Source organism: Anser cygnoides, chromosome 20 (assembly GCF_040182565.1).
Source record: "Anser cygnoides isolate HZ-2024a breed goose chromosome 20, Taihu_goose_T2T_genome, whole genome shotgun sequence".
NCBI classification, from domain to species: Eukaryota; Metazoa; Chordata; class Aves; order Anseriformes; family Anatidae; genus Anser; species Anser cygnoides.
Window position 1 is genome coordinate 8717797 of NC_089892.1, and position 26802 is coordinate 8744598.

At 46.2% G+C, this 26802-nt stretch overlaps 1 protein-coding gene across 3 annotated transcripts in view; it reads right to left on the reverse strand.

The window, feature by feature from the left end:
• Positions 1 to 26802, reverse strand: part of PAPPA (pappalysin 1) — a 362370-nt gene that overhangs the window by 55629 nt on the left and 279939 nt on the right. For all 3 annotated transcript variants that reach the window (XM_013182853.3, XM_013182852.3, XM_066981035.1), the window contains 3 exons: positions 23174 to 23370; positions 3339 to 3452; positions 2800 to 2935 (listed from right to left, as the gene is read on the reverse strand). In XM_013182853.3, the coding sequence (XP_013038307.1) occupies positions 2800 to 2935; positions 3339 to 3452; positions 23174 to 23370 (447 nt within the window). The remainder of the gene's footprint in view (positions 1 to 2799; positions 2936 to 3338; positions 3453 to 23173; positions 23371 to 26802) is intronic.

Sequence of the window (26802 nt, forward strand, 5' to 3'; positions counted from 1 at the left end):
AAAAAGTTTTCATTTTTCTCCTTAGAAAGTGATTTCCTGTGAATTAAGACAGACTTCTGACCACTCTCTTTAAACATCCATCTCCCACCCTCTACTTTAAAAAAATCTTCCTGTAATAATAATAAAAAAAATAAAACAAAAAAGTCAACCTCTCTTTGTTTTGGTCTTTACCTGACCCTGAAATAACCTCCCTGTCTACTTGCCTCCCACAGGTCTTTTGATATCAGCTCCTTGTGGAACGGTGCACGTTTCTCACTTACAAACAGGTGCAGTTAATACTTGAAATCCCGGGTTCCCAAATTCCTTGGAAGTTTCTGCCTTCTCTGATGGAAAGCCAAAAAAGACCTTATGGTATGAGGCTGTTTATTCACTTCAATTTCATTCCTCGCACTCAGGTGGTGTCCACAACAAAACAGACCTCGGAGCTGCGCTGCAATTGCTGGCGCTTTCTGATCCTGACAAGGTGAACGGGGGCTGAACAAGTCAGGTTCATTTAACCAAACTGCCTTCATTAGCAAAAAAAACCCACAAACCTACTTAAGATAGTACAAGAGCCCCTGGCAGGGGTGCTAAAGCTGTCTTCGTGCTTGCCCCTGTAGCTCTGTATCCACCTATTTAGTCCTCAATCCCTCTTGCAAAGTACCCAGCAGCCGAAGCCCAGTATCTACAAATGCTCTGAATTAAGAGTGCTGAGGTGTTTGGCATCCCAACCTCTCCATCTCCCCCCGAGACACAAAAGAAGCTTCTCATTATTTTCTGGGAGTCCACGTGGGAAAAGGTTTCTCTGGCCAGGGTGGGAAGGAAGTAATTCTGGATACACTGCTCTTTGCTCATGGGAGTGAGCTTTAACACACCGAGGACTGATCAAGCTTTAAATTATTGCTTCTTCCTTTTGGCCGTACTTTCAGCTAGCCACTGACTTCTGCTTAAGGCTGGCCGACTGTCTACAGTCACTTCTGCATCTGGTGCACGCCAAAGTTTGCATCTCAGCTGCAGTCTCTAGCTTGCCACGGTGATAATTCAAAAACATCAAATACAACATCCGGGAGGAGGGCTTAATGCTGCACCCAGAACTCAGACAAAACAGTGATTGGGAGCTCTGACTGAGTGAGAACTGCTGGGTACCCTACCTACACCTCTTCTCTGCTCCAGGAAAGCCTCCCCTGAGGAGGTCAGAGGGGCTTTTCCATGATGAAGGCAGCATCTCAGCTGTGAAGATCTGCAGGCGTCGGTTTGAGCCATGCCAAACCCATGTTGCAACTTTGTCCAGGATTTCAAAACCTCGCCCTCAGTTTCCTCTTTGCTCCTCTTTCTTGTTCTCTTTCTCTCATAATCTGTCTGTCTCTTTGTAAAATGTCGCATTAAGTATTTGTTGGCATGCTCGTGTCTCCGTCATTTATTTCTCAGAGGGAAAGAGCTATGTGCCACTGTTTTGCAAAAGGAGAAGCATAAGACCAATCTAGGGGCTCTGGCAAACTGGGAGCTATCCTGACTCAACCTGCACAACTGCTCTGAATTTCTCTTTGTTCTCTGACAGCAGACACCACACATACTTTCTTTCTTTTCTTCTGCATCCCACGAACGTTACATATTACAGCGGACAGTCATCCAACACTGTCCACTTGTGTGTGTCTCTTCTTCTCATCACTAGGAGGAAGTTCATTTGTGTTTGAGCTTGTCAAAATTGCAAAGTTCTGGTAAAACAGAAAGCTGGGTGAGGGGGCTATGTTTCCTTAAAAAAATTGCTTTCAAGACAATGTGGCCAGCTTTCTTCCCAGTGGAAAAAAGGGCAAAGGAAGGCTAGAAAGGAATTATGCAAGCCGTGCCCTGACACAGAGCTGGGAGCTAGAGAGAGCTCATTGACCCTGGATCTTAAACGCAGTTGTAATCAATGCACCAGACACAATTTTCATGGGTCCAGGTACTTCTGCCCAGTGTAGAAACCAAAATGTTCTGTCCCAGGACTTCACCATGACTAGCAGGTCCGTGGCCTCTGCCAGGCATATTTGCTTGAGGCAATGAATCCTCCATCCAGCCCACAAAGGCCCTGGTGTTAGACCTTCATCAAACCTGGAATACTCTGCATGAAAACATTTGGCCTAGATGAACTGACATTTCTCATGAAGACTTTGTTATCCCAGAAAGAAAAAAAAAATCTCTGAGAGTAATAAAACCATCTCCTTGTAAGGCATCAAAGCATCTTGATGATGATTTTCTTACACTGGACAATGGCACTAGTGAATGGCCTTCTTCATACAGCTGGCTCAGCAGCCATCCCTGGAGCCCCTCCAGGCTTATGGGAGACATTACAATGGAGCTTTAGAAGATGCAGTTTCCAGGCCATTAAATAGCTGTGGAAACCTCCCTGCAAGCAGGACTAGATGCGGCCCCCTCTGACTGGGAAATCCAACCAACTACACCTTGTGAAACAGAAGTGTTTGCTGCTCCAGCTGGTACAGAACAGGGTTAATCTCTCACTCTCCACTACCAACAATTCATCTGTATCACTGTAAATGTCTCTCCAGGGGGGTTCTCTGCACGAAGCACTAAAATAGCCTTATTCTAATGGCTAAAGAGGAACTAAACACTTCTGAAAACAGTGAACAGGTGTGGAGAAATGTCTGGGAAAAATGATGCATCTTTTTCAACAGACTCCAGTCAAACTCAGGTCTTGGACAATTAAGCAAGCACTTTTTCTGTCTGATCCTGGAAAAACTAAGCAGGAGTATTGGTCACAGTTTGTGAATAGGGGTACCATTAAACAAGCAATAAAAAGGGATGTGATTAAAATAGTCTTACCAAGATCATGGCTTTGCTCTTTGGTGTCAAACAGCTGCACACCAATGGTCTCCTGCTTCTGATCCAGGTAGTAGGTGCCATCAGTGACCAGGTGAACAAGGACTGCCGCAGCTACCATTGGCTGGGAAAAATAAGCCTGGGAAAACAAAAGCCCCACAAAGGTTAGGGTGAAGAACTGTGCTGCACTTTAAAAAAAAAGTAAGAGCAGGGCTTTAAAACTATCATTTCCCATCTCAGATCACATAGGAGTCTTCTCTTCCATTCTCTCCTACATAAACTAGAGAAAACTCGAGTTAAACAGCCTTGCAGCTGGAGCAGTAGCCTCTAAGAAACTCAACAGACCTGCCACAGGAGGGGACTTCTCCACTAACTCTCTAGATGGTGTTTAGAGACTTTGCTTTGCTATTTTGCACTAACCGTACTTCAAAGAAAGGACCCTGCTGGCCCTGGGAAGGCTGTCCGATGATATTTCACCTATTGCAGAAACTTTGTACATGCAGGCAAAGAGGAGACTTCTGAACGACATGTGTGCTTCTTACCTTCAGCCAGAAAATGGTCTGTGTCATGTGGGAGTACTGGAAGTTGGCCGTGCAGGGATACCAGGCATACTGAGAGACGCCATCGTTCAAGTCAATCACCTTCGTTCGACATGTCTGAGGGAGAAAAAAGAAACATCAAGACAGATGTAGATGACAGCAAGAAAAGAGCATGGCTGTTAAAAGTGGGAAAAAAGTCCAGGTGCACTACTAAAATAAAATAATACATGCTAATGACATTTCTAAACACCATGAGATTATTCAGAAGTGAAGTTTCCAGGTCTTCCACCTCAATGAGAAAAACTGAAACATAAAAAGGAGCAAGAGACTCACAGCAGTCGGATGGCAGCCAACAGTTTCCTCTTAATTTGGTACAACAAGGGCTTTGACAGCATTCAGCCCAACTCTGCTCCCACCCAAACGGACCGCAGCTCTTCCCACTGGAGTCAAAGTGACGATCGCTTTTGAACATGCCAACTCAAAGCACAGACAGTCTGCAGATGCTCTCCACAGTACTCAAGCAATGTCCTATTTAAACCTGCGTATTACTGTAACCCCAGGGAAGCCACAGATGGCCATATAAACTTGGAAATAAACGTAGCCAGGAAAGTCCTGTCTGTACAAACCAATTTAAGCAAACTTGTTTCTCGTTTTGTTAACTAGTTTCTGTAATTTGAATCATCTTCTTCCTACATCTACAGCACTTTCCATGGCAGGCGGCAATGGAATTATAAGCAAACTTCTCTTTTCAATAAAGAACAAGCAGATGAATCCCAAATGCTGGCAGAGGTGAAAAGCCCAAATTGAGAATGCCTGAATTTAAGTACCACAGAGTCTTGCAGTGCCATCACTATGTGAAAACAAAGCTGCAAGAAATGGTAGGATTTACCCTGAAACCGCAAAGCTCAGTGAAGCTGCTTCAAAAAAAAAGGCATATGCATGACTATCGCTTTCGTTCCATGAGGAAGAACACGAAAGGCAACGTCCACAACCCAAAAGGCTCCAGCTGCACTAGAGGGATGCTTCCAGCTGAGGCTCTCGGAGCATCTGAAGAGTACCTGTTAAGATCCACACCACTTTGGTAACTCAGTGGCATGGAGAGAGAGGGAATTCCTCGTGGTCATGCTGTGTACTGGCAATGGAGCTATGAACCAAGAGAGCAAACCTCCACCAGTGGTTGTGCTAACCATGCGACCAGCCCACAGGGAAGCCCAGGGCTGATCACACAGACCACCTGCGTTAGGTGCTAAGTGAAGCCATATACTTTTGGGGACATTATTAGATTTCTTTCCAAGACCGGAGAATAAACTGAGCAATCTGATGGTGATGGGCTGTCAGTACAGCTGCTCCCATAAGCAATTTCCCTTATTATTTAAACAAAAAGAAAACACTGAAGTGGAACAAGAGAATTAACGGAGGTGCTTTTAATTGGTCAAAATCCTATGCCCACTTGGTAAACGTGCAGGGAACTGCCCTCTTGGTCTCAGCAGGCAAAGTCAGGGCAATGCAAGGAGAGCCCGGGATGCCTCAGAACGAGAAACCAGATTGGACAAAAGTGAGGTAATCACTTCTATAATCTGAGTCCCTCAAGATCCAGCACAGAGGAATCTATGGGCAAAACATAAATCAGCTTTAATGGGCTGGAAGAAGATTTTTAGTTTATTTATTTTTTAAAACAACTGGGACCAAGCTTCATTGAGGCTAGCCAGTGGATAGTGTTACATTTTACAGCAGAGCAAGGCTTTACATAAACTATCTTTGGCATTTGAAATCCAGTCCAGCAATTCGACATGTACTATTTCGCAATTCTCCCTTCTTGCATTTTCAGCAGCCTGTCTCTTGTTGGGAGCATGGTTTTTATTTTAATACTTCTCCAGCTAGGGAATTTATCTTACCCACATCTGCAATTTATATGGTCAGAGAGCTCTTTGACATGAACAAAGGTCTCACTACTTTTATATGATTTTGTTCTTATTCTTATATCTCCTCCTGCTCTATTGCTCCACAAAGGTGGTTGAAAGAAACAAGATTCCTGACAGTCGGTGTGTTTTAAGTGCCACATAATGGATGCGTGAAAACCTGTATTAAAAACTTACCCAGACCTTCACCAAAAGCTTGAATGAAACCCAAAATAAACCCCTGCTGAGGTGGGCTGGAAATCTCTGATAACTTTTAAATGCCTAGTTTGATTTGTGTGTGTGTGTATGAACTCTTGCACGTTCTGGTTCTGCCTCAGACCATTAGCAAAAATTTTAGCGTTGCATAAAGAGCCTGTGTTCAAGACTCGTGCAGTCGAGTTGTGCAGGCTCAGTAGACTGGTCTGGTTTCAGCAGGTTAGATAAGCTTTCTCCTGCTGAGGCTGATCCATTGCTGCTCAGACATGGGAATCAAAACAGTGCCATGGTAAAATGATCTTTTATGAGAAGAGTACGTTTGAGAAGTATCCAAAAAGTCTAACAGATGACATTAGGAGTGACTACGAGAGCCTCTTCTACACTAGACGCTACCTAGCCAATCTAGCTGGTGCAAAAACTTTCTTTGAGATTTTTTAACAACAACCTGATTGGATAAACGATCCCAATAACATACAGACTCCACCATCTCAACAGGCTCAAAGACTTGTGGCAAACACATCACCTTTTCCATTCTAACCAATTACTGAGTGTCACTCAAAAACTGCAACGTCTGAGAATGACTTGCTAGGAGAGCAAGAGGTCTTTCATACGTCTGCCTCCAAGGCATCCCTGGCAGATGTCAGCAGTGTGAGGGCACCTAAGGATGCAATAGCAATTATTACAATCGAGCAGTACAGGACAGCTGCATTCAGAGGGAAGAGGAGGACACACACAAGAAAGGAGCATCAGGAGACAAAAAGATCAGAAAATGGCTACTCAGGGCATTCCGATGGCCTGGAAGGCAGAGCATCACCTCTCCTCACGGCTACAAATTCATGCTTATGAGAAATAAATAATTTCCTAACATCCTCCTGTTTGCTATAATGATGTAAAACAGCAGCTAAAGCACCTGACAGCTGCGGAGGGAAGAAGGGATAGTTGTACTTTTCATTTCAGGGTGTTACCAAACACTAAAGTATTTGCTTTGAAGAATGACGGAATCAGGCAGGAGTTGAAACTTCACTCACTGGGGCTTGTCCAGGTTCTCAGACCCACACAGCAGCTAGGAGCCACAGGAGCCTAGTATCTGTTCCAAAGTATTTGGGGACTATTTGTGTCTACTTACTGGAAGCCCATGTCATACCCCTCCCTAGAAAGCTGCTTTCAATTACAAAAGCTCATGTCTGTTCCTCTCAGAGGTTCTAATCCAGCTCGTCTCCCACCCACACATTTTGTACACAAACACTGAGAGACAGAATGAGCATGGCCAGAGAGCACTGTGGGATCTTCCCACAAGAGGGAATGCCTGGAGGATTCCCTTTGACTGATTTATACAGCCTCTTGTCAATCACAGGGACAACATGTTCTTCAAACTGCCTCTCCTGTTTTCCTTCTCTTACTCAAGGGGACCAAGGAATGTGTCAGCAGGAAGGGAAAAGTGATATATCAGGAGTGCTTAGTTCATTGCCACATCTAAAACACATTTACAATTGCACTCAGCTCCGTTTCCTCATAACATTTTCCTTTCAGGTAACATGGGAAAATTTGCTGAAGAACAAATTTTGGAAGGCTTCCTTGTGAATGTTGCCCAGCCATCCCACGAGCAGCAACTCTGCACAGGTAAATCACAGGCAGCATCACAATATGTTCCACAGCCAGCCCCTACCATGCCACAAGTGATGGTGGCCGCCTTTGACTTCATGCACTGTTATGTTGAGTTGATGGGTCCCTGTTGCCAGCAAACTACATGTGAAGGGTGGCTGATCCCAAGGACTGGGCACTGGACAAGCTCTCAACACAACTGTGTCCAGTGCACGGCCCCATTACAGCCCAAATTGGCTTCTCCAGTCCTAGGCCACTGTCAGTAAGATGAGCATGATACTGCCCCATGTCACAAAGGTATCTTGAGGATAAATGCTGGTAGCCACAAAAAGGTGCACAGAACTTAGAAGGAGGTGGGACAAATAAGCACAAGCTCATGTGAAGGACATCCGTTCCCACAGGAGGGGGTGAAATATGCACAGAGGACACCCAGCTCTCTCCCTCCCCCTGAGAGAGCACAGCCAGGCACCACAGGCTTTGCACACGCTGGTCCTTCTCATCTCTCACGTTCCTCTATCGAAATAATCCTAAATGCAGACAGGCAAAGCTGCTATTCAAAGCAGGATGCTGCCCTGCTCAGCTCTGGCATACGGCTGACTCTGCGGCTGGAGTGGACGTGCCTGTCTGCGTGCCCACAGGCGCCTGTAAACAGAGCGGATCTGCAGCGCGCAGAGCTGTCTGTTCCCCAAATCCCATCTGTTCCCCCATGGCAGGGCTTCCTCCAGACTGTGTCTTCAAGCTAAGTACGGCTGTGAGGGCCATCGCAAGTGTTGGTCTGTCAGAGAGCAGAGAGCAACCTCCTTCTGGAGACAGAGCGGGGAGTGGATATCGTGTCCCAGACAATAGAAACATAGATTCATAGAATCATTAAGGTTGGAAAAGACCTCCAAGATCATCTGGTCAACCATCACCCTACTACCACTGTCACCCCTAAACCATATCCCACGTCCCACGTCCAACCTTTCCTTGAACACCCCCAGGGACAGTGACTCCACCACCTCCCTGGGCAACCCGTCCCAATGCCTGACTGCTCTTTCCCTAATTTCCAACCTGAACCTCCCCTGGCACAACTTGAGGCCATTCCCTCTAATCCCATCACTAGTTATCTGTGACAAGAGGCCAACCCCCAGCTCCCCACAGCTTCCTGAAAGGAAGGCCTTTCAGGCAGCTGCAGAGAGCAATCAGGTCTCCCCTGAGCCTCCTCTTCTCCAGACCAAACACCCCCAGTTCCCTCAGCCGCTCCTCATAGGACTTGTGCTCCAGGCCCCTCACCAGCTTTGTTGCCCTTTTCTGGACACGCTCCAGGGCCTCGATGTCCTTCTTGTAGTGAGGGGCCCAAAGCTGAACACAGCACTCAAGATGCAGCCTCACCAGAGCCAAGCAACAGGGGGACGATCACCTCCCTGGTCCTGCTGGCTGCACTGTTCCTGATACAGGCCAGGATGCTGTTGGCCTTGTTGGCCACCTGGGCACACTGCCTCTCCCCTCCTCTTACTGGGGACTGCACTGCTGCCACCTCCACACCGAGACAGACACTGCTGGGTGTTTCTGGGACAAAACAGGTTATACCTTGTCCCATTCGCAAAACAGCAACCTCAAAACAAGCAGGAGCAGGATCCATTGGTGAAACCCACAGCACCATGGATTTGTGGTGCACTCAACATCCTGCATGAGGTTGTACAAGTGCACGGAAATACTCACACACTGGTATGAGACCTGTGGAGGCATAAACAGGACCTTCTGTTTGAACATCCAGCTAAAGAACAGATTTCTACTATAATAATGAATCCTAATTAACCTACAATTTTTAGCTGGCTGTTCTGCAGAACACTATTTATATGTAACTCAAGATATACCAGAGAATCCCAACCACGACATACGCATCATTTTAACACATCCCTTACAGATGAAAACCTTCTCTCTCCACTGCCAGATATGGGGATGGACCATTACCCAATATTCTTAAATATTCTGTTCTTCTTGCATCCTAAGGTAAATTTTACCCAAGGATGAGAAGCTCCAGTGCAGTTGGTAAATATCAGAAAGGTTCCTGCCTGTTTATTGCCCAATATTATAAGGCAGCTTGACTGCCACATGGACACCACCCAGTTTGCCTACTGCAGCACAGACCTCCAATCTGTTCTGAAAGCTGTTGCACTGTTCTTCTCATTTAGGCTGGGAACTGGGTTGGAGTTACAGAAAAAATGAAATTGCCCATATTAGTGAGCAGTGAACCATTAAAAAGGCTACCATTTGTGTTTCAACAAACACCTCGAAAATCAGCCAATTTCTAAGACCATTTCAAACCCCAGGAGTCCGCAGAGCTCAGATGGAAATGGTACACAACAGCCTTAGTTAAGGGACATCATAAATTTTGCTCGGGGTTTTCTTCTAGGTTCTAGTCAGAAATGCTGTAGGAATACCCTCTTTGCTAGTGTTCCGGATCTGGTATTTCAGTGTCCTGGATTTGTCCTGTCAGAAGATTTGAGTCAACAGCTGATGACTAACTTAGAAAATCAGGTCATTTTGTGTTGGCCTCCTACATTTAAGAAAAACATTCAAAGTTACCTTTTCCATACTCATCCATATATAATATTTTCTCTGTGCATTAACCAAATTTACAACACTCCATTGTTGTAAAAACAAAATGAGAAAGAAATCCAAAGCTGAGATTCATCAGTGCATGTTACAAGCATAAGATAATGGAACTGATGTCCTCCTTTTTCAATAGCCTTCTTACCTTCTAATCTGCTTCCTCTTCCTCAACAGCAACTCTCCCTTTCCTCTGATGCTCATAAACTGTAGCTTCTACTACAAACCTCTCCATATCCTCTGTGTCTGATATGTTTGCAGTGAAATAATTTTTCAGTAGGGGTGCTTTTAAGGGGCAAGGAATGCGTTTGAAAACAGTTTTACTAAGTTTCGTGCTCTTTGTCTGTTTTTGCCTGTTTTCATTGGGGTACTTAAAGGTCTGAAGGCAAAAGATGAAGAAGTACAGCATGGTTGCTTTTCTCCAGGACAAAAACAGACAGGTGAGCAACAGAAAAGCTTTATCAACTGGAAGCTGATAAAACTCCTGGGGTAACACACTGATGCTATATTACTCCCAGACTCAGTTGGCTCAGAAGTAAGAGGAAATCTCATCTGTCAATTTTACCTGTGTAATGAAGAACAGGATTTGGCTGTAGGATTGGGAAGCAGATTATGTCTGCTGCAGGATGAAATAAAGCCCCATTGCCAGTTGCTGTGTCCAGCCTCAGCACAGCCCCTTCCCATTTGAATCTGGAGTAGCGGATGGTGTCTGCAGCTTGCAGACCTGGCATTCAATTAGCCTGTCACTATGGTTTTCTCAGCAAAGAACCACAACTTTCAGCTAAAAGTTTGGCTGGATTTTTTATGAATTGAAAAGCGACCTTTAAGTGTGTGAAAATACCAAAGCTGATATGATGCTGGCATCACTAGGTTGCTTGCAGTGTGATACGATGATAAATGCCTCTACTTATACAGTAAAAATGATAGTGTTCATTTCCAAAGGAAAATTTCCAGGGGTAGAGTAGTGGATGTGATGTAACACAGGGCTGTGGTACAGAAATGAGTAGGAGATGCAAAGATTATTTTGTTTTGTCATATAAATGGACTTAATTTCAGGAAAGCGAGTGAGAGCTACAGGGACGCTACATAGATGATGGCCCAGATTGCATGTGTATCCAATGTGTGTTATTAACTTTAGCTTTCTCAAAAATGAAGTTATTTCACTTCCAAAGAGTCTGTGTGAACAATATATTTCAATTTTTAAATCATGCAGACCTGCACTCTTTGAGCTTTCCTTTGAATTTCTGTTATCTCCAAATTCAAAGCAAACTTCATTTAAAACGAGTGAGTTAAAATCAAAATCACATAATACCATAAACTTCACATGGCATACCCAAAAAAACCTGTAAATCAGTTCTGACTGGCCCTATCCCAAACCCACACTGGCTTTGACATCCAGCCAGGTGTAATCAAAATATCTAGGATGCTAGCTGGACCTGTGGAAAAAACAATATGGAGTTTTAATTTTACGGCAAAACCCTAACCAGATGATTTTCGCATGGTTCAAAGGATCGTCCCAAAGACGTCAGTTGAGCCGGGGCCAGAAACTATGCAACAAGAGCGAGAGAAGAAGAAATACTCGCGGTAATGGCATTTAATAATCGACTCATCTTTTGCACAAGCCCACAAGTACATGTTACTATATGGGGCTCACGAGGGCAATTTGCACTTGCTCCCGCTTCCCTTGCCATTCAGCCGTGCACACTGAGTGGGTGCGAAGGCAAGTGAGGGCTCAAGGTCCAAAGCAGACAGAGCAGGGTCTCATACGAAGCACATGAAAGCGTAACCGAGCAATTTGTCTGCCATGTGCTGCTGTTTGTTTGTATCAGAGATTTCCTTTCCTTCAGCACAGCAGTAGGACATACAGGTGCTGCTCTCAAACAACAGCATCTTTCCCCCAGCACTGCCAGGAGCTCACCAAGAAGGGGTATTTCTTAGGATTAGCCCCAAACTGCATTCTTCTGTTACATTCAAACTTACAAATACATCTCATGTTAGAAATAGCAGCCAAACACAACCTGCTAGACAGACAGCATGAAGAAACAGCTCCCAAACAAGACCTCAAACCTCCAGTTTGCAAACATCACTCTCATTAAAGCTAAAAGACATTTCCAACCTGCAGCAAAAGCTCCTGTCTACAGCTTCCACATTGCTGCTCACCAAAGTGTGAAGGCATTATAGACTGATAAGTGCTTTAGCAGACTGTATATCCATCCACTGGAGAGCGAGGTTAAACAAATACAGTAGCCAGAACATTATTGTTGGCTGCACACTCGGGTTCCCGAACTGCCTGTCTCTAACTTGAACCAGCTAGGTCCACTACAGCAAAGCTCGCACATATCCACGGGCCAAGGCTGGCCGTGGGGGGCTGCGGCAAAGGAAAACAATCCCATCCCATAAGCTTTTACCACTGATGAGTAGAGCAAAGGCTTTTTTTCTTTCCTTTTTTTTTTTTTTTTCCTTTGACTGGAGCTTTTCGTTTGGGAGCAGCTGGCACCAGGAAATCAAGCTGTCAAAGGCAGAATGTGTGCCACATATTGGGAAGATCTTAAGTGTATTTTTTTATTATTGTATTAATGGATCCGACTGGATTCATTGTAGTTTTGCTGGTTTGGCACTCCTGCGAGGCAAAACAGGATTGGGCTTGTTACAATCCACTTGGTAACATCCCTTCCTTCCTTCCCAGAGCTGGTCCTGTAAATTTGCTTGAATGAAGAAAGCACACAGCTCGTTAGAGAAAGACCAAAAGCAACAAAAATGAATCCCTAAAGAATTGCAGCCTCATCCATTCAGAGTAACGTGCTGCTGGCTGGGGCGTATGGGGATGCTTGGAAGCACTCAGGCAACGTTTCTGATAGGAAGACAGGCAAACAGAAGGAAAATTAAGCCACACCTTTTTCAAGTAGCAAAGAGGAGACCACCACAATGCTTGGTTTCATGCATCATAGGAACAAACCCTACTTATCCCGTTCCCACTTCCCCTGAACCACCCAAAGCGTGCCTGGGGCCCAGCAGCAGCTTCCAAGGGATGTGAGACAACGCAGGTGCCACCAGGAGCTCAGAAGATGGCTTGCAAAGCTTTGCCTGTGTCCGGAGCAAGCAGCCCTGCAGTGGTTAATGTCAGCTCTGACCACATGATCGCATCCAGGAAAGGTCAAAAGAGCGATTTTTCATTTGAAAACATCTGTGTGTTTAAAGAACAAAACTTTCTCATGTGCAGAAACCTAGGGGTTTCCAGCGCTTTTATTTCCACAGTTAAAGTCATGCTTTTCAGCTTTGTTTAGGGTTATGTACCATGTAAATACGCTGCATAAACCGCACGCAACCCTCAACACACTGCGCTTCCACGGGCAGAGAGAACTGGGGCTGCAAATCCCCCTCTCCCCTTCCCTCCCAGAGCCGCTCGGCTTTCCACGCCGTGCTCCCAGCAAGCCAGCCAGACACCCAGTTGTCATCTTTCCCTATATGAAGACGTACATATGCCTCAACTCCTAAGGGGTTAAGTCTGCTCCGGCCTGTCAACAGGCTTTAATTGGTTACATCCAGGGAGATGATGCATTGGGAAGAGGCTCTGAGCTTAACAGCACCAGGGAAGGCTGCGGCAGCGCTCGCAGGGAGTGCCGGTGTGGGGAGCTGACTATGGTTACATGTCAGTGGTCAGAAAGCCGTTTGGTTTCCTACCCAGCTCCTCAGCTCTACCTCAGCGTGCTTTAATTAAGGTTAAACCAGTCTGTGGCTTGTTTTTTCTCAGTACCTGAAGATGCAGCTCGTGGGATACAAACCAGAAGGTTCCCCCGCGCTGAGTAATGCCGCGCCAGCAAATCCCTCGGAGTGTGCTGGACACAGAGTGGCAGCCACTTGTTTCCTCCAGCCCACACATGTCTGAGTCCACCCAAAGCATTGGTTGCAGGTGCCTTGGAGGAGCCCACAGCCTTCCTCCAACCTCAAGGAGCCGTGGTTGCTCTGATAAACCCCCAGCTCCGACAGGGCAAACCAGAAGAGCATGTGGAGCGTTTCCTCCTCACGTGCCCCAGACTGGCAGGGTTGGCAGAACCTCCTGGCTGTTCGCAGGAGGAGCGGCTGTGGGGACTGCAGCGCAAGCACCACCTGTGAGAGCAAGCTCACAGCGTCTGCAGCCTCACCACCTCTACAGGGATGGAGGAACTCACCGTGGCCACGCCATAGAATAGAATCACAGAATCATTAGGGTTGGAAAAGCCCACCAAGATCATCAGGTCCAACCATCCCCCTACGACCAATGTCACCCACTAAACCATGCCCTAAGCACCATATCCAACCTTTCCTTGAACACCTCCAGGGATGGTGACTCCACCACTTCCCTGGGCAACCCGTTCCAATGCCTGACTGCTCTTTCTGAGAACAAAGGTCTCCTAATTTTCCACCTAAACCTTGCCTGGTGCAACTTGAGGCTATTCCCTCCTTCCCACCACAGACAGCTGCTGCGACAAAGCAGAGCTTCCACACAGCGAGGCTTTCCTTTTCCAGCAGGTAAAGGTCACAGTACACCAGGAAGAGATCTGCTTTGCAAGAAGACCAGATTTTCAAAGATATTTGGATAGAGAAATGTGAAACGGAGGTCCAAATGGGGTCTTCAAAAGCACATGGCTCATTAGAAACCCAATGGCGGCTAGACGCTTAGGCACTTCTATAAATCCTAAACCCAAGGATTAGGATTAATTCGAAGTAAATGTCCAAACACACCTTGGAATTTGGCCTTCATTGCCTTCATAGGATGCTCATCATTGCTATTTTTTAAGAATGTAAGCTGCACAAAAGCACACCATTCACTGGGGTAGAACCCATGGAGGGGCTGGCCAGGGCTGTGGGCGAGTCACAGGGACACACCTGGTCACCAGATCAGCACCTTGCAACCCTGGATAAATCATCTCCACCCCATGCTTCAGCTTCACCGTGTGAAAAGGGACTTGTTTGCAAGGGTTAATTACCAAAACTGGGAAAATAAATAAAAATTAAAAAACAAAACAAAACAAATGAACAAAACACACACACACAAACAAAAAAAACCAAACTGCCCAAAGTGCTAAGCATAAGGATTTGGGTCCAACGACCACCATGGCTAGCAGAGCTCCATGTTCTCCTGAAATGAAGGCTCCTCCCAGTCAGTAGGTACATGCATACGCAGATACCAGCACTGATCATGCAAATTACAGTTTCCTGGAACCCATTAAAGCTTGCAACCAGACCTTGAGGCTACAGTGGAAAACCAGGGTTTCTGCTGGTACCAGGGGGAGCTGGGCACATTTGCCAGGCAGGGGAATCATGCCTGCTTACCGGAGTCACTGACCTCAGAGGAAAGAGTGATCCTTAAAATTTACAGACAGTGTTTCCAAAAACGAGCATTAATTTGAGGTTCCTCAACAGCCATGGCTCTAACTAAGGCAGCACGATCCAGGAAATTACAGCAGCTCAAGAATTTATCCAAATGGTCCCTAGTTTTTATTATTATTATTATTATTATTATTATTATTATTATTATTATTATTATTATTATAAGTTATTTATTTGCAGGTGGGGACAGAGGGATTGACTTAAGAGACCTTCTATTATGGTGTGCCTTCAGGACAGTGCTGGGTAAGCACTATCCTCTGAAAATCATTCCTTTTAGAGACATCTAGAGATGAACACCCCAAAATTGAGTGGCATTCAAAATATGAGGTCTCTTATGACAATGTGGGCTAAAATGCCTACAGTACTTCGAACAAGTAGTGCAGACAATCCTTCATTTAAGAGAAAAAATAAATTCTCTGCTACTGGCATGAGAAAGTTTACTTTCAGGCTTAAAGAAATGATCGTGTGGTTTTGAGGATGGCATTCCGTTCTGCTGAAGAATAGCACCCTGCCTGCCTGTATATCTGTGGCTTTGTAGCTACATTACAATCTTGGAGAGCTCTGTTTACATATTTTACATGTTTTCTTGTGCAGAACATGAAACCAAATTACATAGTAAAGGATGTTACGGTTTCACTCCTGCACCCTTTTCTGTCCTCTCCTTCTGATCATGTTTTAATTCTATCCAAAATAATTGTCTGGGTATTTTTAACCGTGCTCAATTGACTGTCAATCCTTTGGGCAGGTTTATTCACTGTTGCACAGGGAAATCATGCAAAAGCTGGTGAAGCTACATGCCAGGGGGGTAGGGAGAAGACGGCCAGGGCGGGGGTGGGATGAGAAATGCCGAGAAGCCTTCATGCATGAACAAAGCAGACGTGTCGATGCATTTATGCAAAATCATTCGGCTCTGAATGGAGAGGGACCCAAGACAAACAACCCGGATGGGATGCAGGAGAGCTATCCCACGCTTATGGCTGGACATGCTCTGCATCTAAAGGATGGGGAGCAGCAGTAGCAGACAGAGAGACTGGCAGGTTGAGGGGCAAGGGCCGAGGAGGGGGGTCTCCTTTCAGAAGAGTGCATGCTAACGAGCACCGCCGTTGTTGCGGGGTCCGGCTTTCCAGCTCACTGATGCTGGGGGGTCCAAGCTGTTTTCAATTACAGCGTGTAATCTGGGTGGGTGGCTGGGTGTACGGCAGATATGATCATAAAATGGTCGGTCACTTCCTAAAGAAGCACATAATCCTTCTTATTATCCAAGACAATATTCCTTTCTTGCCTTTCTTCTCCTCGCCCCCAGCAACAACAGACGGGATGGAATTCTGCTCTCGTTTCGTTAGCGGTGAGCGTCTCCTGGTCCTAGGAAGAGACAGGACCAATTTCCGGCACCTGAGGATTTTTGGTTTGACCTTCATCTCTGAAAAGGTCAGACCGAACCTCTCTGAGAGTACTGATGGCTGCTTTGCTCTCTGCATCGTCCTTTGTTTCTTTTATCTATTTTCTGTACAGTACACAAAGGGAACACAGTGTACCAGCCCCTGGTACTCACTGTTCTGTTCCCCTTAGATGACTTGCATATGTGCTCTTGAAAAATTATTCTAAAAACTAGTGGGGGAGGGGAGTGGAAAGAAAAAAATCCCTTGAGAGCTTGGCAAAATTGCTTGGAATCTCCTCTGACATCTCATTGTGTTCTCTCTGTCCTCCCCATACACAAATCATCCAGAGGCTACGACATCAGGCATGGGGTCTGCTGGTTTACTACTGCCCCGAGCAGAGGAGCACTGAAAGACATGGGGACGGGGGGCAAAAGGCAGGGAATCGCTGAATCACTGTCCTTCCTAGCAGGGAACAGGCAGCCAGGTGATGGGCAGCATCCCCTTTTGTCCAGCCAGCTCTGGAGCACCTTTAAGGTAATGCTCTTTCTTAACCAGCTCACTGCAACTGAGTCTTTTCGAGCCAGCCTAGCTAGAAATCCCATTTCTCTCTCTCTCTCTCTCTCTCTTTTTTTATTCAGAACATTGGGATCATTTCTGAGCAGAAGGCATAGCACAGATCTTTGGAGCATCCGTCACCTTGGTGCAAACCCTTTACATGGACCACTTGCTCCAACGAGACAAAGCAGCGATGCAGACGTGAATAAGGACCAGAGGAGATCCCCAGGCAAACAACATCACCTCCTTTGGCAAGAGGGTTGCAAAACCCAGCTTTCTCAACAACACAGGTGGGAAACAAGGTTTCTAGCTGTTAGAGCAAGGACTTGGTGGAATTGTTTTTCAGTCATTTTGCAATGGGAACAAGCCCAACTGTGTGAGGATAAAATCTGGTTAATTCACGCACCGGATGATGTGAGAAGGCTGACAAAGCTAACACACAGTGGATTTAATGACCCCGGAATCCATTCCAGATCTGTGTTCCCAGACTCCGACTGACAGCAGGCCCTGAACAGAGTTTTCTTCTTATACAAGATATGAACATTTCCCTTTTGAGATTTCCTGAGCTTCCTAGTCCTGGGGACACCTGGGCCCAATAACGCCCAGCGCCTGCAATGTCTCTGGGGGGAATTGAGGTTTAATTCTCAAACCGCAGCTTTATCTTTGTGAGCTCTGGTTTCCACCTCTATTAAATGGAACAGAAACCAGACAACGTGGCTGTGATAAGGCTTAATTAATCCCTGTTCATTAAAGAGATATGAAAAATACCATCACTTAAGACAAGGGAGGCATGTTCCTCAGAGTTCCCAAGCCTGAATTTGCCTGGTGCCAGGCTCGTGGTGCAACTCCCCAGCCTTCAGGTGAAAGACCAAACTGTCTGGTCCATAGTATCTGGGGGAAGGCTGAAAGAGAGACTATGTTTTGGGCTCCCTTCTACTAATTTTAGACCTGGGGAATCTGTAAGCTAAGCTGAAGCCTTTTGGTGCACCAGCCGGTACTGGAAATGTGCTCAGACGAGTACAGCAAACCTACATTCCTCTTGCGGTAGCCTGTGCACAGTGTCCAGTTCATCTTTTTCCAGAACTGGTCTCTGATCACTCATGGTTCCTCCATTAACAGTTTCTCTTAGTGGGATTTTGTACTCGACCTCCTGAGATTAGTGGTTCAAAGGCTGGCTAGGCTATAAATAACAGAGACATTTGCGAAGCAAATCATCTTATTAAAAATGGGGATTTTTTTATCCCTCCGACCACAACAAAACTCTTACCGTTGAAGAGCAACAGGACTTGGCTGTGAACTGGGAAGTTCAAAAAGGGCCACTTGCAGAGCCGACAGACACACACCCTCCCACTTCTCAGCAAGATCACCCCAAAGGAGAGGAATGGCTTCTCCATTAAAAGTTGCAGGTTTCCTCTTCCCGCTCCTGTTCAAGATTACCCTATTTGTTGGCTTTGCTGGATCTTTGGGGAATTACCTTCAGAGTTATATTTATTAGTCAAAGTAAAACTGCGTGGCAGAGAACTTCATATTTTTTCTCTTCAATTTTGTCACAGTATTTTCTTACCAGCCGTGGAGCCCTCGCTCTGCCATGTTTTTTCTTCCAGTACTCAGAATATTTTCGTGCTCTTGCCTTCTTCTTTTGTGGGAAATTTCAGACATGCTGCAATTCTAGACATCTTTCTATGGCCGGCTGAAGAATAGGTTTGTTGCAGTGAGTCTGGATGAGTGCAATTGTGGGAACTGTAATAGGGGCAGGAGGGGGCCTCTGTTTGTGGGAAAGATGTAATAAGAATCCTCTTCCACAGCTTCTTACTCCATGGCAGCCCCTGTGGGGTACCCAGGGGGAGAAGGGGGTGGGTTTGTCTGGGAACAAAAATGAATCCCAGGATCTGTGTGCCCAGCAGCCTTGGGGAAGAGTCCCCTTCTCATTAACTGTGCCTAAGCTGTGCGGCTTTTCCCGTACAGGAGAAAACCAGGAAATGGCAATGGCACAGGGAGGAAAAATGTATATATATATTCATATGGTGACTTGAACTAAACAGCTTCTGTGTAACTGGGAGGAAATACAATGAAAGACAGAGCTGTTGGGGGACTGCCCCTCTAAATTACCAATGTAGACCCCAACTTCCAAGGCTTGAGTACATGCTGCTGTGACAGGAGTAACCAGGTCACCGATAAGCCACATACAGAGCCATTAGTCCCTTCCTACACCTGTCTATTATAGAGGCCAAAAGGGAACTGCAGATGAATCCACTGGATTCCCACCAGCAAGAGGGAAGGAGAAATGGCCCCTCCAGCCCCGCGGTCGGGCTGCACCCATCTCCCTCTCACCCCAGCCACGGAGTCAGGGGTGAAGAGCCCTCCCCAAATCAGCCTGGCAGAGGCTTCCCATGGAGGCACATCCGTACAGATAAGACACTTAAAAAAATATCCAAAGCATTCATGCTCAGGACAACCTACTCCAGAAAGAAAGAGACACTACCAAACACATTAACGAACTCAGAACAAAATCAGTGCGCAGGGAGAGCATGGAGGCTGCCACTGCACGACCTCTTTTCTTGAACCCTATGGGACAGCCACCCTTTTACTGTGACCTAATCCACACCATGCTTTCTTGTTTAACTGTCCTCACCCACACAGCTTCACCGGTGGCGATACAAGCGGGACTGCCCACGGAGGCCATGAGATGGCTCCTTAAACTCGCACGTTGCCAAGCCCAGGAGTGCTTAGGTTGGTGGTAGGAGGCCACATCCTCCCCGCTCCTGCTCATAACAAGGTTGACCCTGGCTGAGTATGAACTGGTAGGAGAAACAAGTCCCTGGGGACTTCCAGTGCAAAAAATAAAAATAAAAAAAAATTGCAGCTATTCACAAAACGGATCGGTCTGAGCGCCCTTTGTCTTTCTGTTTATGCTTACTGGATCTGCCCCTCAGCTGGTATAAATCTGCCCAGCACTACTGCCTTTTTGTAGTCCTTGCCAGAGTACACCAGCTGATGACTTAATGCTAGCATCAATAATCTTTAGCACAAGAAAGGCCCTGAGAAATAAACAGTGCTGTAGAAAACCCCACACAACCAGTACATCAACACTGATGATATTTCACACACAGCGGATGGCAAGGAGAGGCTGTTTACAAACTCACAGCAAGAGCGGTAAGGAAAAGAGTGGCCCGAGAGCGTGCAAAGCCCTTATTGCTGAATTCCTCCAGCAGTCGATAACAGGTACTGAGCAGCGTCTGCTTCGAGACCTGCGGAGGATGCCAGATTAGAAATCAAACTGTAAAAATACCCTGCGATGGTGCTCACGTTTCTGTGCTGGTGTGATGCTGCTGACTGGTCCTCTTTGGCTTTAAATATGATGCTGTCAGTACTGTGAATATTTCTTAATCAGCACTGAAGAGTGGCTGCCAGGAAAGTAGAAGTGGCTGTCTATCAGTCTTGCTTCTGCAGAAAGAGCGATTGTTTAAGGGGGGGGGGGGGGGGGGGGGGGGGCTGTGTGACCTTTCCATTTTTCAAATGTGTATCTGTTTGCCAAGACTGTGTCATTCTTTGTAAGCATTTTGTTGTTCAAAACAAATCTTATACTGTGTTTTTTTCTGCTCCCTTAGTATGTTGCCATTCAGCAGCCTCATACTAACAAGTAACAAAGCCACATGTAAGATCCATCTCGCAATAACAAGCAAGTGCATACATCCTACTTCTAAGAAACAAGCAACTCTGTGGAAACGGGCAACGTGTTAGCGAGCTCTGCAAACAGGCCTGGGGTGGTCAGTCTGCAGAAGGAGCCCTACAATAACAAGCAAGGGCACTCTGGCTTTTGCTCACAAACAATCCTCCAAGAGTAAACAAGTGCAGGCACGCTGATATTGCTGAGCAGCACCGCAGCGCCAAACGTGGTCCTCACGAACAGCCTCTGTAGAACTAAGGCAGAAATACAGGCATGCAGAGAAACGGGTCTTGAAATAGCTAAGGATGAGAAAACGTTTTAAATCGTGAAGGACATACTTAAAATGCTCTAAAGCACTTTGAGAATACCAGGGCAATTATGAGGAACAGGGATAGCTAACAAACAGGCAGCTTATGTATTCTGTATATTGCTGTGCACTGCACTCAAACATATCTTTCATGGCATTCCTGATGAGAAGCCAACACAAATGCCACTCTGATTAATCAGGAAACTACCCAGCAACAACATGAAAAGTTTGCACAACATCAGCAAGCACACAACCTACTCTGAAAGATATCTGGGTGAGGAAAGGTGCTCCTTTCATCAATACAAAAAACCCTAAGGCTCAGTGCTTGCACAGATAATGAAGCCAAACATGTTTACACACCAGTGATCATTACACATGGTGATTAGGGGAGATCTTAGGTTAATTTTCATCTCAAGCACTCCGCTAGCTAACAGAGTGATGACCTGCTGCCCCACCTAACCTCTCCAGAGTGACAAGTCAGGTGCTCTTTCACAAGCTACGAGCCTGTCTTGTTCCTGTGGAAAACAAAGACTCTCAACATATGTGATTAAAAAGGTCAGTGAACCCCATACACTCAAACGGGTGTAATACGACCAGCTGAGCTAAAGCACAAATTCCTCTTGCTGGAAGTAAATAGCACACTGTTATCTCCCCAGGGGCGAGCCAATAACAGGAGGCATGTTCCCATTCACTCCGCCAGTGTGTGATATGCTAGTGCTCTGCCTATAAATACAACAGCTTGGTTTTTGTTTTTGGTTTGTTTTTTTTTCTCTAACAAGGCTGTGACAACTTCATCTCATCTGGGTACAACAAACATGCTTGAGTTGTGGCTACACAGCAGGGCTTTCTGTTGAGTGTGCATGTGGTGGTGTTTTCTCCACCACATGACCATATGTTGTACGGTCCTACCGCACAGCGTGGCTGCATCTCTACCAGTGCTTTAGGAGAAAATCAGGGCAGGAAATCACCCTGACAGCATGGGGACAGAGGACTAGGGGACATGCGCATTGAACTGCACCTGAACTGGAGACAGTGGGCTTTGAACAGTACTACAGCCCAGGGAGCTCAAATGAGAAAGAAGCTACGAAGGCACTGGTAGGGGTGCAGAGGAAAGTTCCTTTTACAGTGTAAAATAATAAATACGACCATGACAAAAAGGCAACACTGGGCTCGGGATTCTGTCTTGGTACTATGCCAGCTAATCACGCTTTGTACGTTTAAAACTGACCTGGTCATTAATTTGTTACAGACTTGTGCAATGTGAACAAGGCCAAGTCTCTTGGATAAAGATGTTTTCTCTCGTAAGCCAACTGGAAATGCTTAGCATTTACTATTCACGGATAAATCTGCTTGTCATATCTTTGACATTGCATTCCTCTCTGCATTGCCCACTCAAGACACCTCCCAGATAATTAGACTGCAAGAACAACTTGGCTGCATCAAACCCAAAGTCCATCTGATTCACTGCCCTGTCTAGCAAGGGACAATGGTGGATGCTGAAGGAGGAATATACAAAGTAGCTCTTGTATATGATGATCCTTTTCTTGCTGTATCCTCTAAAAAAACAACAAGCAATGCGGGCTTTCCTGAGTCAGAGGGTTGCATCTGGACTGTTGCATCTGCATCGTGTACAGCTCTGTTTTCCAGGCATTTATCTAATGTCTTTTTGAACTCATTTGGATCTAATTCTCTCAGGGAGACAAAAGGTAAAGTTATGGTAACTGGAGCTATTTATGTTACAAAGGAGACATGTAAGAAAGGGGTTAAAGCTAATGAATGGCTTTGGGAATGGACGGGACCTTTCTCAGAATAGAACAATAGGGTGCTTTTATGAATCCGGGAGGCAGAAAACACAAAACTATTAAAAAAGAAAGAACACTCTTTTGTATTATTCTGCATTAGCCTTCAGAACTCATTGCCACAAGATAGCACCCTGTGCTGGCTATAGAGAGCCTGTCTAGTCTTTTAGGTGATGCTAGTTAGCCAGCGGTGACTCCTGCACAGCTTATTGAATCAAGCAGACCACGACTTCAGGCAGTTTTCAGATGGGTGACTGGAACTGAATTTCAACTCTATCACCACTAAACAGGCTCAGAAAAAGGGTAACTGCTATCGGGAGCTTCCCTTGGTGAAGTGGCAGGATAAAAGACAGGGGTAACATCACACATGAATGCTAACCATCTAGTTACACTCATGACTGTCCTTGCTAGCCTTCACCTTCAAGGAGAGGTAACGGCATCTGCTTCCCTTACCTGTGTTGCTGCTGGCTGACCGATGACCACCCATCCTGGACACTGCTGGTCACTGTGATGTGAGACGGAGACGTTGGAAGCCCACTGATCAAGGAAGCCTTTGGGAGTGTAAATGCCACAGTCTTTGATGCTGGTCATTTGCTCAAATTCCTCACATACTCCATCACCATCGTGGAAATAGCACCTGCTGGGTTCATCTGCCAGGAGAAACCAAAGAGAAATCGAAAAATGGCTACATGTCTGTGGCCTAGTTGCTAGGATCTAATAACACCAGTGGTGTTGCATCTGCTGGTCCAGATCACTGGGGAGTGAAAGCATCGGTCACTTCTGGCCAACAGCAGGGCACTTTTAAGAAAGTCAGTTTTTAGTCAGTTTTGTTATTGGGCAAAACCCTCAAAACATTTCTGAATGCGAAGGTTTTTCTGCTTATTTTTGTCTATCTCCATTTAAAAGGATGGAGACAGAAGAAAGCAGAAATCGAAAATATATGGAAAGACAATGTGGGTGTTGGCATAACTCCACTGCCTTGGATGGAAGACAGCCAACAGAGGGTCTGGTCTACAATGTTTCCCTTTTTGTTCTTAAAAGATATCTGCAAAACAACAACAAAAGCATCTGTGAATTTAGGGATGGCAAAAACTGCCAAGTTCACAGCCACAGGACAAAGGGCCAACCAGATCTGTTTATCCAAGGCGCAGATACAGTCCACATAGTGTGAGGGTAAGCTTGCCACATCCACACACGGCTTCAACCAGCATAACTCAGATTTGACCTGAAAGGATCAAAAGCAGCAGGAGACTTTATTATCCTTGTCCATTTATTCTGTGGCTTCTCTAATGAGACTGCCAACAAAGATGCCAAATTTTTGAGGTTGTTTCTGTAACACTGGCCCATTAAAAACTGAACCAGGATCCATCTACTCTTTTCAAACAGACTGCATAGCAATAATGACTTTCAGTCATTAGAGTACTCTGTGAAATGGAAACCTTTGACCTGTTGGTATCCTATTTTGTATTGTATTATCATTGCCAGTCCCCAGAGGTATCCAGTTCTGACAGTCTGTTGTATTTTTGTCTGGCAAATAAGCCTGCTGAAAAAACGGTAGGAAATTATCGCAGAGCTGCGAGCTGGGCTGATGGAAACGATCCCTAAGGAGAGTCCTGCCGGTAGCATTGGACTATCTCGAGCTAGGTGTCAGAAAATCCAACGGCTGCTCAATTTTGAGCTACTTCCAAACTACTAAATCCCCTGTTTATTTTTCCTCCTAGTTTACACAGTGAAATACCATCATGAGCCAGAAAAAAAATCAGTTTATTGCAATTCAATTATTTAATGACTTTCGCTCTTTTTCCCCCTCCCTTCCTCCCAATCCCCCGTGCAAAATTCTAGGTGCTTACAAGAGCGTGAACTTGAAAGAACGGAGAAACCTATCAGGAAAGAAGGTCATTCTGCTTTCGTTTCATCACGACCTCTGCAGCCAACTTGTGTACGTGGATAACCGTGGGGAGCTGTGTGTTTGCCGGGCCAGCACTCCAAGCTGGCGAAAATGAGCCAGCGTGAGGCTGGAAGCCGTTCAGCCGTGCGAGCACAGCACTGTGTCTGAGCTAATATTCCAGGGGTGGCCAAACTGCTTGACCCTACAAGTCACATCTTAAAATCTTCTTATGGCCGGGAGCCACCAAACATATACCACACACCTCGAAGAGCTCGGAGGAGCAGTGGTCGGGGGGAGCGCTTCACAGCCGAGGCTGACAATGGCTCCCCAGGGTGCCCCATTACTCCACGGTGGGAGAGGGCTGGGGTGGATGTGAAGATGGGCTCTAATGCAACCCAGCAAGGCCGGCCCCAGCAGCCTCGCTGCCCAGCCTCCTCCTGATGCCAGCAGGGCCCTGCTGCCCATCATCTGACACTGGCCCTGCTGGGAACACGGCACTTGAACTGCTTGTGAACCATGTGTGCCCTTAGAGCCCCAGTTCGGGCATCCTCGCAGCACACCTTATTGCTCCATGGGGTTTGTTAGTGCTGGCCCAGTGCCACACCAACGTGGGGTGGGAGAGACGCGGCCTGTGCCAGTCAGCCCAAGGAAGGTGCAGAGCTCCATATAATAGAGGTTAGCTCTTGGTTCCCTCACCTTATCCTTAAGCATCTCTTGCTCTGCGTGTCTCTGCAGAGAGCTGTCGAAGCGCAGGGCAGCTCTCTGCCGTGCTCAGGAACAGCGGGATGAAGCGAAGCGGCTCTCCCGCCTCGCAGCGCCATGTCCCACTTTGAGCGAGAGCCTCAGCAGAAATCTCTGAGAAACGCTCGGCTTTGGGAAGACTGCGGTCAGCAATCAAAAATCCTCAAAAACAAATCCCAAATATATGAAAATATCTATTTTTGGAAAAAGAGTGTCTTTGTCATTTAATGAAAAGAGGCTTATTTCTGTAAAAAGGGAAAAAAAAAAGGAAAAGCAAAAGACCTACCATATTAAAAAGACCCAGCCTTCAGCCCATGAACAGATGCACAGTCAGATATACACTTCCAGTGACACACACTGGCACCCAAATACATCCTGCTACACACCCACACCAACAGAAACACTGACACACAAACACATGTACGCTCTCTTTACACATCCTTGATGCAGCCACCCCACTGATGCAAACACACACCCAGAAACTCACAGCCTAATTTTAGGCACACATATTCAGACAGTATTTCCCTTGCCTCCCTGAAGCACGGACTTATTTTCACGATAGGCACTGAAGTAAGCACAGCATTTATATAGCCAACATACTCCTGTACTGGCTCCAAATGTTCCCTCCTAATGCGATGATAAACGTAATGGGCTTCTGATAAGATCATGTGTTTGGGATAAAAGAATACTCAAGACCTACTCCAATCAGATGACTTAATTCATGCGCACATGGATGGGAAGGCAGCCCTTGAATAGCTGTGATCCAGGCCAGTGTGTGATCCTAACAGAGGCTAATTTGTTCCTGATTATGCTTAAGACCCCAATAAATCTGTCTGCTCGGAGCCTGCAAAACCCGAGGGAGGAACCGAATGGAGAGACTGAGATGTCTGAATTAAATGGAGACTGCCTAAAAATGCTTAACAAAGCCTTACAGACCTGCATGGCCGCTCACCCTGCCGCCAGGTCTGCTGGCTGCATGGCCCCATGCCCGAAAACTGAGAGCAGATGAGGTACCTGCTCACCTCCGTGTGCTGTGAAAGACGGTGGGGGGAAGGGGCTTCACAACCACTATTTTGTCTGATGGAAGATCCGCGAGTCCTAGGACTGACACGCCATCCTGCAGTGGGCAACGCCGTGCTTGGAGGGGACTGCTGGTGAGAAGGGGGGACACAGGGGGAACATGTCTCCTGCCCGGGGTTTCCTGCTCAGGGTCATGTCAAAGACGGTAACTTTTCCAAATCCTTCCCAGGCACTGACGAGGGGACTGAAGAGTCCACAGCCCACAGCAGCCAGCTCTTCCTTCCGCAGGTGCTGAGCACCAGTTCTGACTCCCAGTTCTTAACGTGGTCCATGATGCTTGGTAGGTTAGAGTCGGGCTTCACATTTTTGTAAGCAAAGTGAAAAACAACCAGATTGTCTCTTTCAACGATTGCCCTCACAAAATACAAACTAG